The sequence below is a fragment of the Siniperca chuatsi genome, linkage group LG5 (genome assembly GCF_020085105.1).
Source record: "Siniperca chuatsi isolate FFG_IHB_CAS linkage group LG5, ASM2008510v1, whole genome shotgun sequence".
Classification (NCBI taxonomy): domain Eukaryota; kingdom Metazoa; phylum Chordata; class Actinopteri; order Centrarchiformes; family Sinipercidae; genus Siniperca; species Siniperca chuatsi.
Window position 1 is genome coordinate 11769273 of NC_058046.1, and position 12189 is coordinate 11781461.

At 41.8% G+C, this 12189-nt stretch overlaps 1 protein-coding gene across 34 annotated transcripts in view; it reads left to right on the forward strand.

The window, feature by feature from the left end:
- Positions 1-12189, forward strand: part of rimbp2b (RIMS binding protein 2b) — an 84267-nt gene that overhangs the window by 3087 nt on the left and 68991 nt on the right. For all 34 annotated transcript variants that reach the window (XR_006378054.1, XR_006378057.1, XR_006378058.1 and 31 more), the window contains one exon: positions 9880-10017. Coding sequence is in view for 30 of the 34 variants with exons in the window: in XM_044196496.1 (XP_044052431.1) it covers positions 9880-10017 (138 nt within the window). In the remaining 4 variants the exon portion in view is untranslated. The remainder of the gene's footprint in view (positions 1-9879; positions 10018-12189) is intronic.

Genomic DNA, 12189 nt, shown 5'->3' on the forward strand with positions numbered 1-12189 from the left:
TAAGTCTCTGGAGAGTTTTAACTCTCAAACTATGCGTGCCAGTAAGTCTGCTAATATGCTGATGATGTTTCTTTAGAAACTTAAATTAATGAGTTGAGTGAACTCTCAGCAGTACATGCATTCAACTCAAGTCAAAAGACTCAAAGTCAGAAGAACCCATGTTTAGAAGTTTTGAAGTGGTCTGAAAATAAAAGCTAGGAATTTTAAGTTGAATTAACTTGAAATGAATAAAACTTATATATTTACGTTAATGAGAGAAGATGAGTTGATTCCACTAAATTCCTGTATGATGTTTTCCAGTGTTGAGGATGCAGCAGTGGGAAGGGAACTGTAGCGTTGGTGACAGTTGTAGGCCTACGTACTGTACGTAAACTGGGGTAGTTTCAGTGTTTCCTTGATCTGGTTTTGAGCTGGTATGATGGAAAGTAATTGACTATCCACATAGCTAGAGAATGCAAAGTAGAATGTACAATTTGACTCGAATTATGTTGTGACACGTGTAGCTCAAATGGGAAGAGCGTCCTCTGTTTGGTGTATCAATATTTGTCCCCTAAACATTGGTGTTGCTGTTGTTTATTCCTTTTTATTTGCTGCCTCTCAATATATACGCTGCCTTTGCTCTTCGTGTTGTTGTTGTTGTTGTTGTACCTCACACAGTTTTTTGTTAATTTGCAGAACCCTTCACAAAAGGGAATGTCAAAACAGTTGTTCACACCTCCAAACGTGTCTCAGCCAGCTGAGTTAAGGCAGGCCTGGAGCTCCTGGTCTGCCTTCTGACATCCTTTGACAGCTGTCCGAACAGGTTTGGTTCCCTTTAACATTCTAAGGTAGGCAGGCGTCCTCTGAATCATTATTTAAAAAATGAAATAAACTAACACAAGCAGCAGACCAGCAGATGCACCTTACAAAGCTTTGTCCTCTCTAGTGAAGAGTCAGAAAATTTCTTTGTCCCACTTAGCACAGACATTATTTGCAGCTTGATGTTAACAATTAATGATTTTATTAAAATGTTTTGTCTTTCCCCATTAACCCAAACTTTAAAAGCACATAGCTACAGTATTTGACCCATGCAACTTTGATGTGTCATGGGAGGGGAAATACAATAAACCTAGAAAAAAAGGACCACATTATTCTCCTTCATGGAGACACATTAAATCAGACATTTGCTGGTTATTCATTACATCTACATTCATAAATAATAGAATAAAAACAGATTCATGAACAGTTTCCTCATCAAATGGATCTAAGAAGTGTAATGCTTGCAGTTTTGCTTTTAATCCTGCTGTGTTATGGTTTTAGTTAATTTACTAATGGCTCTAGAGGAGATCTAATCTACAGTGCAGTTGCCCATAGTAGCTGATGTTATAGTGAAAACATCAGGTGTGCTTCCTACTCATTATCAGAGCTCAGCACCTCCTCCTTTAGTGTTTACATCCCAGGAAGAGGACATGGGCGGGAACATTTGACATCAGTCGTGTGTGATGTTGCGGTGCCTTGAGTGTTAAACAGCCGCTGTGCAATATAAGCTCTCAATTGGGATTGCAGAGAGGGTCCCGCTGGGGGGGGAAGGAAGGCTCTAAACAGAGGTAAGGAGCTGCTGTGGTTGCTAGGCATCCACGCTGAGGAAAGCATATCTGTTTTAGGCCCTGCTCCTCCTCTCTCCTTTTCCCACAACAGAGTGCAGCGCCACTGTCAGCCACAGAGGGCAGCCATACTGCACACGTTGTGCTGCTCTCCTCCACATCGCCCTATAGTGAAAAAACCCAGGATGGCCCAAATAATCCCCTTTAATACCCTTCTGTGCTTGATTTCCTGATCTGTGATTGGATGGTAATGGTGTTGCTGCTGTTTGTGATAGCTGATTGGTCTGGCCCACCATTCAGTGAGTGAGGGTTTGTCAAGCCAAGCCTCCAGGGAGCCTCTGTGGCATAATGACCCATGACGAGGAGAGGCAGAGTCCCTATATCAGCTTGCAAAAAAAATAGCTGTGAAGCAATGCAACAAAACTGGGAGCAAAGACCAAGGGGGACACCAGAGAACCTCAAATGACCTTGCCAGCTTCAATCATGGCTGCTCATCAGTGGTGGTTAGGTGGGCAGGCGGTACGATGGAGCACGTGGCTGGAAGGGGTTATTGACAGGATTGTCTGTGACTGCTGAGAATAAGATCGAGAATGAAAAATTCTGATTAAGGAAGACGAAAGACATCCTGGAGAGGGAGTGCTGCTCAGTCCTGCTGCACACTGCACTGCCTCTGCCTCTGCACCCCTGCGTGTCTGTGTGACTAAGTGTGTGTGTGTGAGAGAGAAAGTGAGAGAGAACGAGCGAGAGAGAAAGGGGGCGTGTTGATGTGTGTGCTCTGCTGCACAGCCACAGTAGTGTGAGCTGAGTGATGCTTGCTGGCTGTCTCTCTCTTTCTCCCTGCGCTGCCTGGCTGTCCGTCTTTCTGCCGAGCATTGATGAACCATTTTATGCTACAGAGCTGCCATAGCCATCGTACCGGTCCTGCTGCTGGCTGCTTTTCTGTCCATCCAACACAGTAGGAAACACCTGCCAACGCATCGGTCCTTTAACCGCTGCTGCTAAGGTACTGTAAAATCTACTGTCTGCTGTCCAGCCGTGTGTGTTTTTCTGAGCCAGGGATTGTTGCGCTACCTCTGCTGCAAGATCCCTATGCTGCTGCCACTGCTGGAGGGATAAGGATGATCATAACATGTCTTAGTGTCTTAGACTCTTAGCGGCTACGATAGTTGAAATGTACTCTTCTGCTTATCTTACACATGTAGCCCCCTACCCTTATGCATTTCTTAAGAGATGAATCAGCCTGTTTTGAGCTGTTCTGCAAAGGAGTGCAGACTATCAGGTTAGACAGCACTGAGAAGAGCCAGAGGACATTGCACATCATTTGCATGCAGTAAGGATTCAATTCAGTTCATTTGGCTTTATTGGCATGACATTTGACGTGTGTTACCAAAGCACAGTTACGATTATGGGAATGATTAACAGTATTAGTCATATTGTTATATTGTTTGAGTTTCTCGTCCTAACTGAAAACATTCTGCAGTGTGTTTTAAAAGAACACTTCAGTCGGCATAGCAGGAGCAGTGTGTTTATTGTCTGTGGGTGATATAACATGATTTTTGGGGTGACGTTGGTTCCGGTTGTCACTGCCATGCCTGTCAGATGGTGCTTTCTGGGCGCTATCTATACAGTCTACATGCAGAGGAGATGTATTAGTTTTTAGTTGAGAAAAATTATTAGGACAAATGAAGTTGTATTAATGACTTAGAGATATGAATGCTAATTGGTAGACAGCAGTCATCTAATATTGATCAAATTGCTTGCATGGATTTTATCAAGCATTTGTGCATCCATCAATACTGTAAACCAGTGTAGACTGTTATCAATACAAGGCTGTTAAGACAACAGCTGATACTGTATAGTTGGTGTTTTTTGTTTTTTTTCACATACCAAAAAGGTGTCCTTGAGTGTGTGCGTGCGTGTGTGCATTATAAATTGAGACTGGGGGTTGTAGAGGGCATTAATAGATAGGTAATGGATGTAAGTGTTTCTGTATGTTGTGTCATCAGCTACAGAGCTCAGTTTGCAATGAGACAAGATCCTATAGGTGGCAGTCATGAGAGCAGAGGGTGTCAGTGGGAATGAACAGTGAAAGCTGAACTGTGATTTTCACTGTGCACAAATATGTTGTCTGTTTATGTATGTGCATGTGTGCACAGGTATGGATGTTTCTGCTGCCTCCCAAGGTCACTCATTTGAAGAACTTCCATAATTAGGGCAGTCAGTCTCGACCCACACCTTGGATATGAGAGAGTACTCTGACGACAACCTCCCATTCATACTGTAGCACCCCCTGCCCACCTTGACAAGCAGGCATGGTCATTCATCATTTCACTGGTTATCCCTGAGCTGACAGCAAGTAACTTTTATCTTCACTATGCACAGGAGACGGGTATTCATATTTCTAACCAGCATTTGTTTGCTCTGCACTGAGTTGATTGCAAGTGAGGGTGGTGGTGTTGGTGGTGTGGGACTTCAAGGAGGAAGGAAGAGTATTGTTGAGCATTTTTTAAATCCAGCCCTGGGTCAAATAATATTTGCATAAAATTGTTAGTGTTTATTTCTTCCTTCTGGTAGCACCAAATTGATGGGGTTTACCGCATTGGGAGTTCAGACATTTTGTTTTCAGTCACAGAAAACTATACTGAATTTAAATTAAAAAGCATCTGCTCACTGATTTTATACCATAATGAAGCCATCTGGTATTTGCCCATATGGTATATGAAGAAGACCCAAGGACATTGGATTTGATATTTGAGAGAAAAATATCATATATATTGGTTTATTTGCTGGTATTTGTTTTTTAGCCTAAAAACAGGTCAAATATTTTTGATAAAGATCATTTAAATTTGTTTTTTAAAGAACTGTGACCAGTATTTACTGAGCGGAACATTTAAATTTGCTTTACTGATTTTTTTTCTACAGTACTTGGGGCAGCGGAAACAAGATGTGAACACAACACTGACATAGTATCACCTTTTAAGTTCATATGGTGAACTTGTTAGCAAACAGTTTCTTATTTACACACACACCAGACAACGGATCAACATTAGCATTAATTTGGAGCTATGTTTATGTATGTAAATATAAGTCCAATTTTCACTCTCCTTTTAGCTCTGTTTTGGTCTCCAGTAACTCCTGATGGAAATATCTGGCTCTTTAGTTGCTAAATGCTCTACTGTCTTGACCAGCTAGTCACTAACTTTGTCTGTCTGCCATTATGCTGGACAGGTGGCGTACAGTGGTTTTATCAGAGTTGGCGTTTTTTTTGCTGAAAACAGCTGTCTGCTGCATCTGGAAATGAGGGTGATGAGAGCACTGAGAGTAAACTGTATAAAACAATGAGCTGAAAGATGCTAAAATACACAATAGAAGTGAGAGGAACTGTAGAGTTGGGTGATAATTCTCTGTGGGTTCGTCACTACAAGTGGCCCCTTTTACATACTAGTTGACCTTTGATCCATTGTTAATATAAAACTATTATTCAGAGCAGCTTTAAAGTTGAAAAATAAACTTGTCAGTGCTGTCTGGTTGACAAATTTGTAATGGAGAAAGTGTTTCTGAATTACCTCAAACTTATCTTTGACATTTTTCTACTGCTACTGTGCCCTGTGCACTGATACTGACAATACTGATGTATCTGTGATAAGCTAAAATCGTGAGTATGATACCATGATACAATGCTGGTGTATTGGTATGGCGCTGAAGCTATGAAGCAGTTTAAAGTTTAAAGATGCTAAAAACCTCATGTGTTTGTGATGGTGCTCATATATTAAGAGTAATTTGCAAGTTCCGTTTGAAGCTGGTCTGTTAACGATTAACACTTTAAGTGCCACATTGTGCAGCATGTGTTAGAGTTCGCAACCTTGGGTTGTGACACAATTAGCAACCTTTTAATAATAAATAAAAAATAATAAAACTTTATTTATAGAGCACTTATCAAAACAAAGTACAAAGTGCTTCACAACAAGAAAAATAAAATAACACAGTGAATGACGAAATATTGGTCAATGTTGATGGTCTACATACGTAGCGGTTGGCAACAAAGTTGGAATCAGAACAAAAATACATTTTAAGTTTCTTTACTATACAATGCCCATTCAGTATGTGATTTGTGTTGCCCACTTGAAATCCCAAAATAATGCCTTAGTGTCTCCTATATGTGTAGTGAGTACATTGCTTGATGGATAAGCTAAATAGTCCTGGTAGTATGAAGCATTGTCTCCAGTGCTGGTGTTAGAGAGACCAAAGTGAAAAGAGGAGTGCTGAGGTGCTGAACATGGCTGCTCAGTGGAGGATGCACTGTAGCAGTGTGAGAGGAGAATGGCTCAGCATGGTCCTGAGTGACTGAAGCTAGGCTGTAGTAACAGCTGGAACACTGCTGCTGCTGGCGCCTGGATGTGACCTGGATAAAGCACGTGACCCTGTCACAGTGTGAGGCATTAGTGATATGAACAGCAGGGTCCATGGTCGCTGTTACATAACACCATCTTCACTGGGAAATCTCTGTAAAGATGGCTCCGGGAGACTTAGTGACAGCAGAGTGAAAGTGCATTATCATTGTCAGCAACTGCATCACTTGCTCTGATTGTTGGACTGTCCCGTGCATGACACAGCAAGCATGTGTCTCTGGTGTTTCCTGAGGGTATTTTCATGTGAGGGCAGATTTATGTAGATGTTTTGTGCTATTTAAGCCTCTAGACTAGATCCGCTCTACACACATGTACACAATGTGTATTTGCGTACATGTTCTTGTCCATATATGTGTATCTACTTGCATGTGTCATTACACCAGTGTGTGAGTGTTGCAGTTTGTATCTTTACAAATGTGCATGTCTATGCTTACATACAGCACGTTTGTTTTTTTGTTACGCCATAGCTCAAATGTAATGTAAGTAGATGTGTAGTGCCAGCTGTCGTCATGTCGGCAGTTTGACTGACTGCTGTAGTCGGGCTCAGACGGTCGGGAGGGTCTGGCTGTTGACTTCACTGGAGGTCAGAGGAGAGTAGCCAGTAATCACCTCAGGGATCTGACTGCATTCATAATTGATTGTTCCTGGAGTTGATCAGGGCTGTCCACTGAGTCAGATGGACAGCACTGATCTGGTGTAAACAGCACGAAATTAGATGAGCCCCCAGAAGTTAATAGTAGTGGTTCGTTGTTAGGGTGATGCTATTTTTATACTCCAGTTTACAGATTGACAAACTACTCATTTGTTGTTGACATTTTCATAGGTAGTACAAAGCGTATGCTGATGCTTTAGCGTCATCAGTGTTACATTGTTATGGACAGGGCATTGATTGTCTTTATAGGAATTCAGTGCAGGAGAAGAAGTAGAACTCCAAGGCAAAGCACCTTTCTTGCACACCAACAGGCTTTTAGTTTGCACTAGCCAGGACTGACTAACAAAAATGGTAAAACCCAAAGCATATGAAACATAATTATTTATAATCATTGTAGAGATTTTTGTGGCTCTCTCTGAGCTGTCAGTAAGTCTCTGTTTGTGGTCAGCTCAGTGAGGTGGAGGGCTGTTTAGTTCTGTGCTGAAAGGTGGACGATCACGTCCGAGAGCGGGGGTTGGGGATGATTATGTGGATCTTGCCAAAATCCACAGGCAGTGATGATTATTTGTCAGGATTTGCTTTGTAATAAAAAAGCTTATCTCCACAGGTTCAATCTCGGTCTCTATATCTGTCTCTGCCTTTCTGCTTACAGGTTTTGCTTACTCTGTCAGCTATGTTCACACTGTATTCATATTTTCTTTGAAAAGCAAAATGTGTTCAGTTTCATGTTGCATAGGTTAATTTAACCCAGTTAAAGTTATATTTTTCCAAAAAGGCGATAGAGTGATTTGATTTATTCAGCTTACAGTTGACAACAGTAGGAAAGAGAGCAGGGTTCTCTGATGTCTGAGGTGGTTTTTGAACACCATATCCAGTGTTCAAGAACATGAACACTGGACATGGTGAACAAGCTCTACTCTGTGTATTGTCCACCATGTTGGATGTTAATTGCACACTCTTTGATAACATATTATTGGCAGGCAGTGCTACAGTCACACTGTGCCAGTCAGTTCAAGGCACACTTTCTGTTTCTACAGCACTTTTAATGTTGGGGATGATTAATGAAATGCTAATGTGCTCCAGAGTTAATGCTTTGTGTTTATGTGGGGATGTAATTGATTCTAATGTCCTGATCAAGTGGAATTTCACAGAAGATTACTAGAAAAAAAGCTTGGCTGTGCAGTGGGTGCTGCAGCACAATGACTCCTTTTTTTGCAGTGATTCATCTTTGTTAACTGTATGATAGGGCACGCTACATTGTTCTATGTTTTAGGTCTCTGTGGAGATGGTAAGCCTGCTGTCCAATCCACTGCCTCCATGCTGTCCCATCAATGAACAGGGGCACGGGGTAATTGCATGAAGAAGCTGTAATAAGGTGGATTGAATTAGCTTTTCCCTGACTAAAATGAATTAAAGAGGCCGTCATGACATACAGACTCCCAAACTGACTCATTATACCTGCTCAGCCAAATATATCATAATATAATGTGTTATCTTAGAGATGCTGACGGTCTAGGACTACAGCCCAACATGAGTTTGTACAAATGCCTGTATGCTGGAATAACAAACAGTGTCTAATTCTGCTTAATTAGACATAGACAACATGCGTCCCAATATAGATGAAAACAGAAAGCTTACTGTCTGCCCTTCCAATTATCACAAATAATGAGCTCATACTGTTCTGAAATGTCCAGTCACTTTTGCTTATATTTAAACACATACCATTTTCAGCCAAGGCCATAAATGATTGCATGAGTAGGTAAGTCACCTTGTTTCCAGAGTGAATGGCAGCAGATGTCAGAGAGAAGAGCCTCTCAGCACCTATGAAGGTTGAGGTGGACGAAGGGACTACATGGCTTTAGGAGTTGTACCTTGCGGCAGGGGTACAGGGCAGGACAGAGACAGCCTATGTCCAGATGTCTGTTTGCATTAGGGAGGTTACGGCATTGCCTCCCGCCATTAGAAACAAACACTAATTGCCGATTGGCCCCGGGTTGGAGATGTGCAGCTGGGGACGTGTGGCTAAAAATAGCACTGCTTGTTCTCATGAGTGGCGGGCACACAGCACCATAGCATTAGTATTCAGCACTAAAGCATGCCATGGCCACAAATGTCAGGGTGGGGTACAAAGCAACACCAACACAGGGTAGGTGAACTGCAAGCAGCACCTCAGGCTTCGCCCATATATGGACCAACCTACTGAACCATCGTCCTCTGTCTGAACAGGAAAATGCCACATGGAAACTCATGACATCCTGTGTTGTGTTTGTAGCCCAGCAGCATCCACGCTTGTTCCATGAAGTCTTTACCTCCATGCAGCGATGGCCTTCCATGCTTGAGTCGAGTTACAGCACTCCCTCTATGACACAAAAGCAGCATCTAGTTCCACCTGACTGGAGCCATGAATAATTTAATAGGGGGCATTATTATTTCCAGCCAGCTCCACTAGCTTGGCAATAACAAGCAGTTTAGGTAGTGCTATCAGCGTTGCTGGCTAAGTGGTTGAACACAGAGAGAGGATGTTATTTTACCTCGTTGGCATCTTATACTTGTGTGGGTTTGTAAGTATCTGGTTGAATGAGTGCTTAAGTGTTATTTTTCATTGATACACTAGGTCAACATGTTGCTTGGTTGTTTGTAGATTTTGGAATGTGTGTAAACAGAGCCATGTGAAGCATCTGGTTGACTGGGATAATACAATTAAGTCACCATTATATCAATCAGTTGATGTCTTGTGACATGCACTCAAGCACAGCCCATCATCACTTTCCACCTGATTTTACAGCTACTCCAATTTTAAAAAGATTATTTTTCAAGTGTGAATTTTCACTGAATTGCACACCAGTGACTTTATTTCCCATGTAATCAAAGTAGTCCAGTAGATTCCTTCTATTGTCAAACTGAACCTGTGAAGATCAATGAAGGGAGAACAAACTGTTTGCACTGCAGGAGTGTAGCTGTTAGCTGTTTTTCCACTCAGACCACCTGCTGGCTCTGAGCAGCCACTCACTTGCAGAGAGAGTGCTAGCAGATTTCATCACCAGCAGTGGTGAAGGGTTATTTGGAACAAGTTAGCCAAAAACTGCACAATCAAATAGTAAAACAGCCATTGTAATAGTGATAACTAACCATTGTGGAAAGGTTTTGTTTCCTAAGAAAATACACAGTATTATTATTACTATATTCATTTGACTAAAATGCTTTAAATGACTGCAGCTTTTGTTTCCCCCCACAGCTGAGAAATGAAGTTTTGCCCCTTCAGCTCCCAGGTGTGCAGCGTTTGGACAGCTTTCGTCTTCTAGAGGACAACAGCGGAGCTCTGAAACTCACCCCAGAGACCCTGAGCCACCAAAGGCTAAAACAGAAGTTACTGGTGAGTTTTCTGTGTGAAAGGGAGATGAAGGCTTGTTGATGCTGGACTGGGCATGGACCATTAGGGGCAGTTGAAGACTGCTGTGGAGGCATTTGCTTTCAGCAGTTGTCTGGCTTTCATGTTCCCTCTCCCTGCTTTGGATTGTGAACTTGTGAACCATGAGTTATTTTTCCTCCAGTTGTTGGTTTAATTTTGAAATGGGCTGTGCTCGCTTCTGCTCGTGTTCATTTAGAATCATCATTGGGATTAATTGGGGTCAAAGTGGCAGTTTTCTCTATATTTCATGACCACTGACCATGCCAGGGAAATGAGGAGACAGTGCCTCTTAACTAAAGCCTGCACATTCACCTCATCCCTGTCCGAGGAGTAGGCCAAGCCTGCTGGGAGTTTGATACTGAAATGATAAGGGTCCCGACGGTGGCTTCTGCATTTTTATTTACAGTAATCTTGACACCCTGTCTTGTACAGGGGCCCTCAATGAAAATTAATTTTTAATACCTTTAGTATTTCAGTATTATTTTACACAGGCCATATTCTTTAATGAATCTGAATGTAATCAAATGATCACAAATTAACTTGAGGAGGGAGGTGGGGGGTGGCCCACATCTGATATTGGCCCCGGTGGTTTAATTTGGCCCTGATGCTCATCTGAAATAGTACATCAGTTGTCTTGAGTTAGTAAGTTAAAAATAAAAAAGTAAAATAAGTAAGCAAGTAAAATATATGGATCAATCAAACAAAAGATTGGTATTTTGATATAACACTGGTTTTCTTCTTTCATCTTTCATCACAGTGTATATTGGTGCTAATACAGAGCACTGGAGAAAGCCTTCTACTGGGGTCAAATGGTTAATTTTCTCACAGTTAAGATAATGTTTAAATATCCCCAAAACATGGAATATTGTTTTTTAACAATCTGGTTTAAGTACTGTTGTACCTCTTCAGTGTCATTTCCATTGGAGTGACAAGACCCAGTAGCCATGTTCGTGATCAGTAAACAGCAGGCTTTGTCTTCCTCAGGCTTCCTCTAGGCTAAGATCTCACAGCGGAGGCTGCTTGTAATTCCCCCGGCTTCCCCTGACGTCTGTGGTTCAATATGAATGAGCTGCATCGATTAGACCTCAGTGTGGTGCTTGCGCAAAAGGGATGATTCGTGTATGTGTGTGTGTGGGGGGGGGGGGGGCTGCTGGCTTTCCATCCTGTATCTCCTCAGCACTTACCAGACTGTTGTTTTCACAGAGGGCAACGTCATGGGTGACATCTTTTGGCTGAACCATAAACTGAAGCTTTGTTTATTAACAGCTTCTTCTTGTGTGTTAATGAACAGTTAATGTAACTGATATTTCCTAGTGATCTGAAGAGAGATACATTTTATTGGCAGTAATAGTAACATAAGAAACTAACACAGGTATCATCTTTCTCTTTTTATCTTCCCTGGTTTTGGTTTGGATACGTTAGAGAAACACATGATATTCTCACACACCTTTCAACCTTCAAACCTTCTTGTCTCACACACTGAGAGCATGGCCTTCTTGTCACTGAGAGCGTGGCCTTCTTGTGTTAAAGTCTGTAGCTGTAGTCTATAGGGGTGCGAGGTTAGCACTACTGACTGCGATTGTTTGCATAATGAGGGTGGTGTGAACTTTATTTTTAAACTCTCCGCCTGCTTGTGACAGGGCTACTTGATAATTAGCTTGTCAACATTTCTTAAGGGATTGCCTGCCATTTCACTCATGTGCAGCAGCATTTTCAAAGGAACCAAATGTGAATAATAACATGTTTCTAAAAAGTGGAATGTAAATAAATTTGTTAATCTGTCAGCTCCCTAAAGATCCTGCAACAATTCTGTATTAAGGACATTTAATTGTGCCTTTGCTTGCATACACTTTTGACACTTAACAGACAGAATGTTTAATGTGAAATATGGAGTTTATTACGTGGCAGTTGCTGCCTTCATTCAGTCCTAATTTACTTCTTCTTCTCTATCTTCTTCTTCTTTACTACTTCTTCTCTATCTTCTGATAATTTATTATAACATCCTTGAACGAGATCTGGTCACACAAAAGCTCTTCCCTCAAACCTGTGGTGGTTGCCGGGAAACGAGCGCTTTTGAAGTCAACGTGCATCCTGTTGTGTCATTTAGCTGGTGGCTTGCACCACTCAGTCAACAGA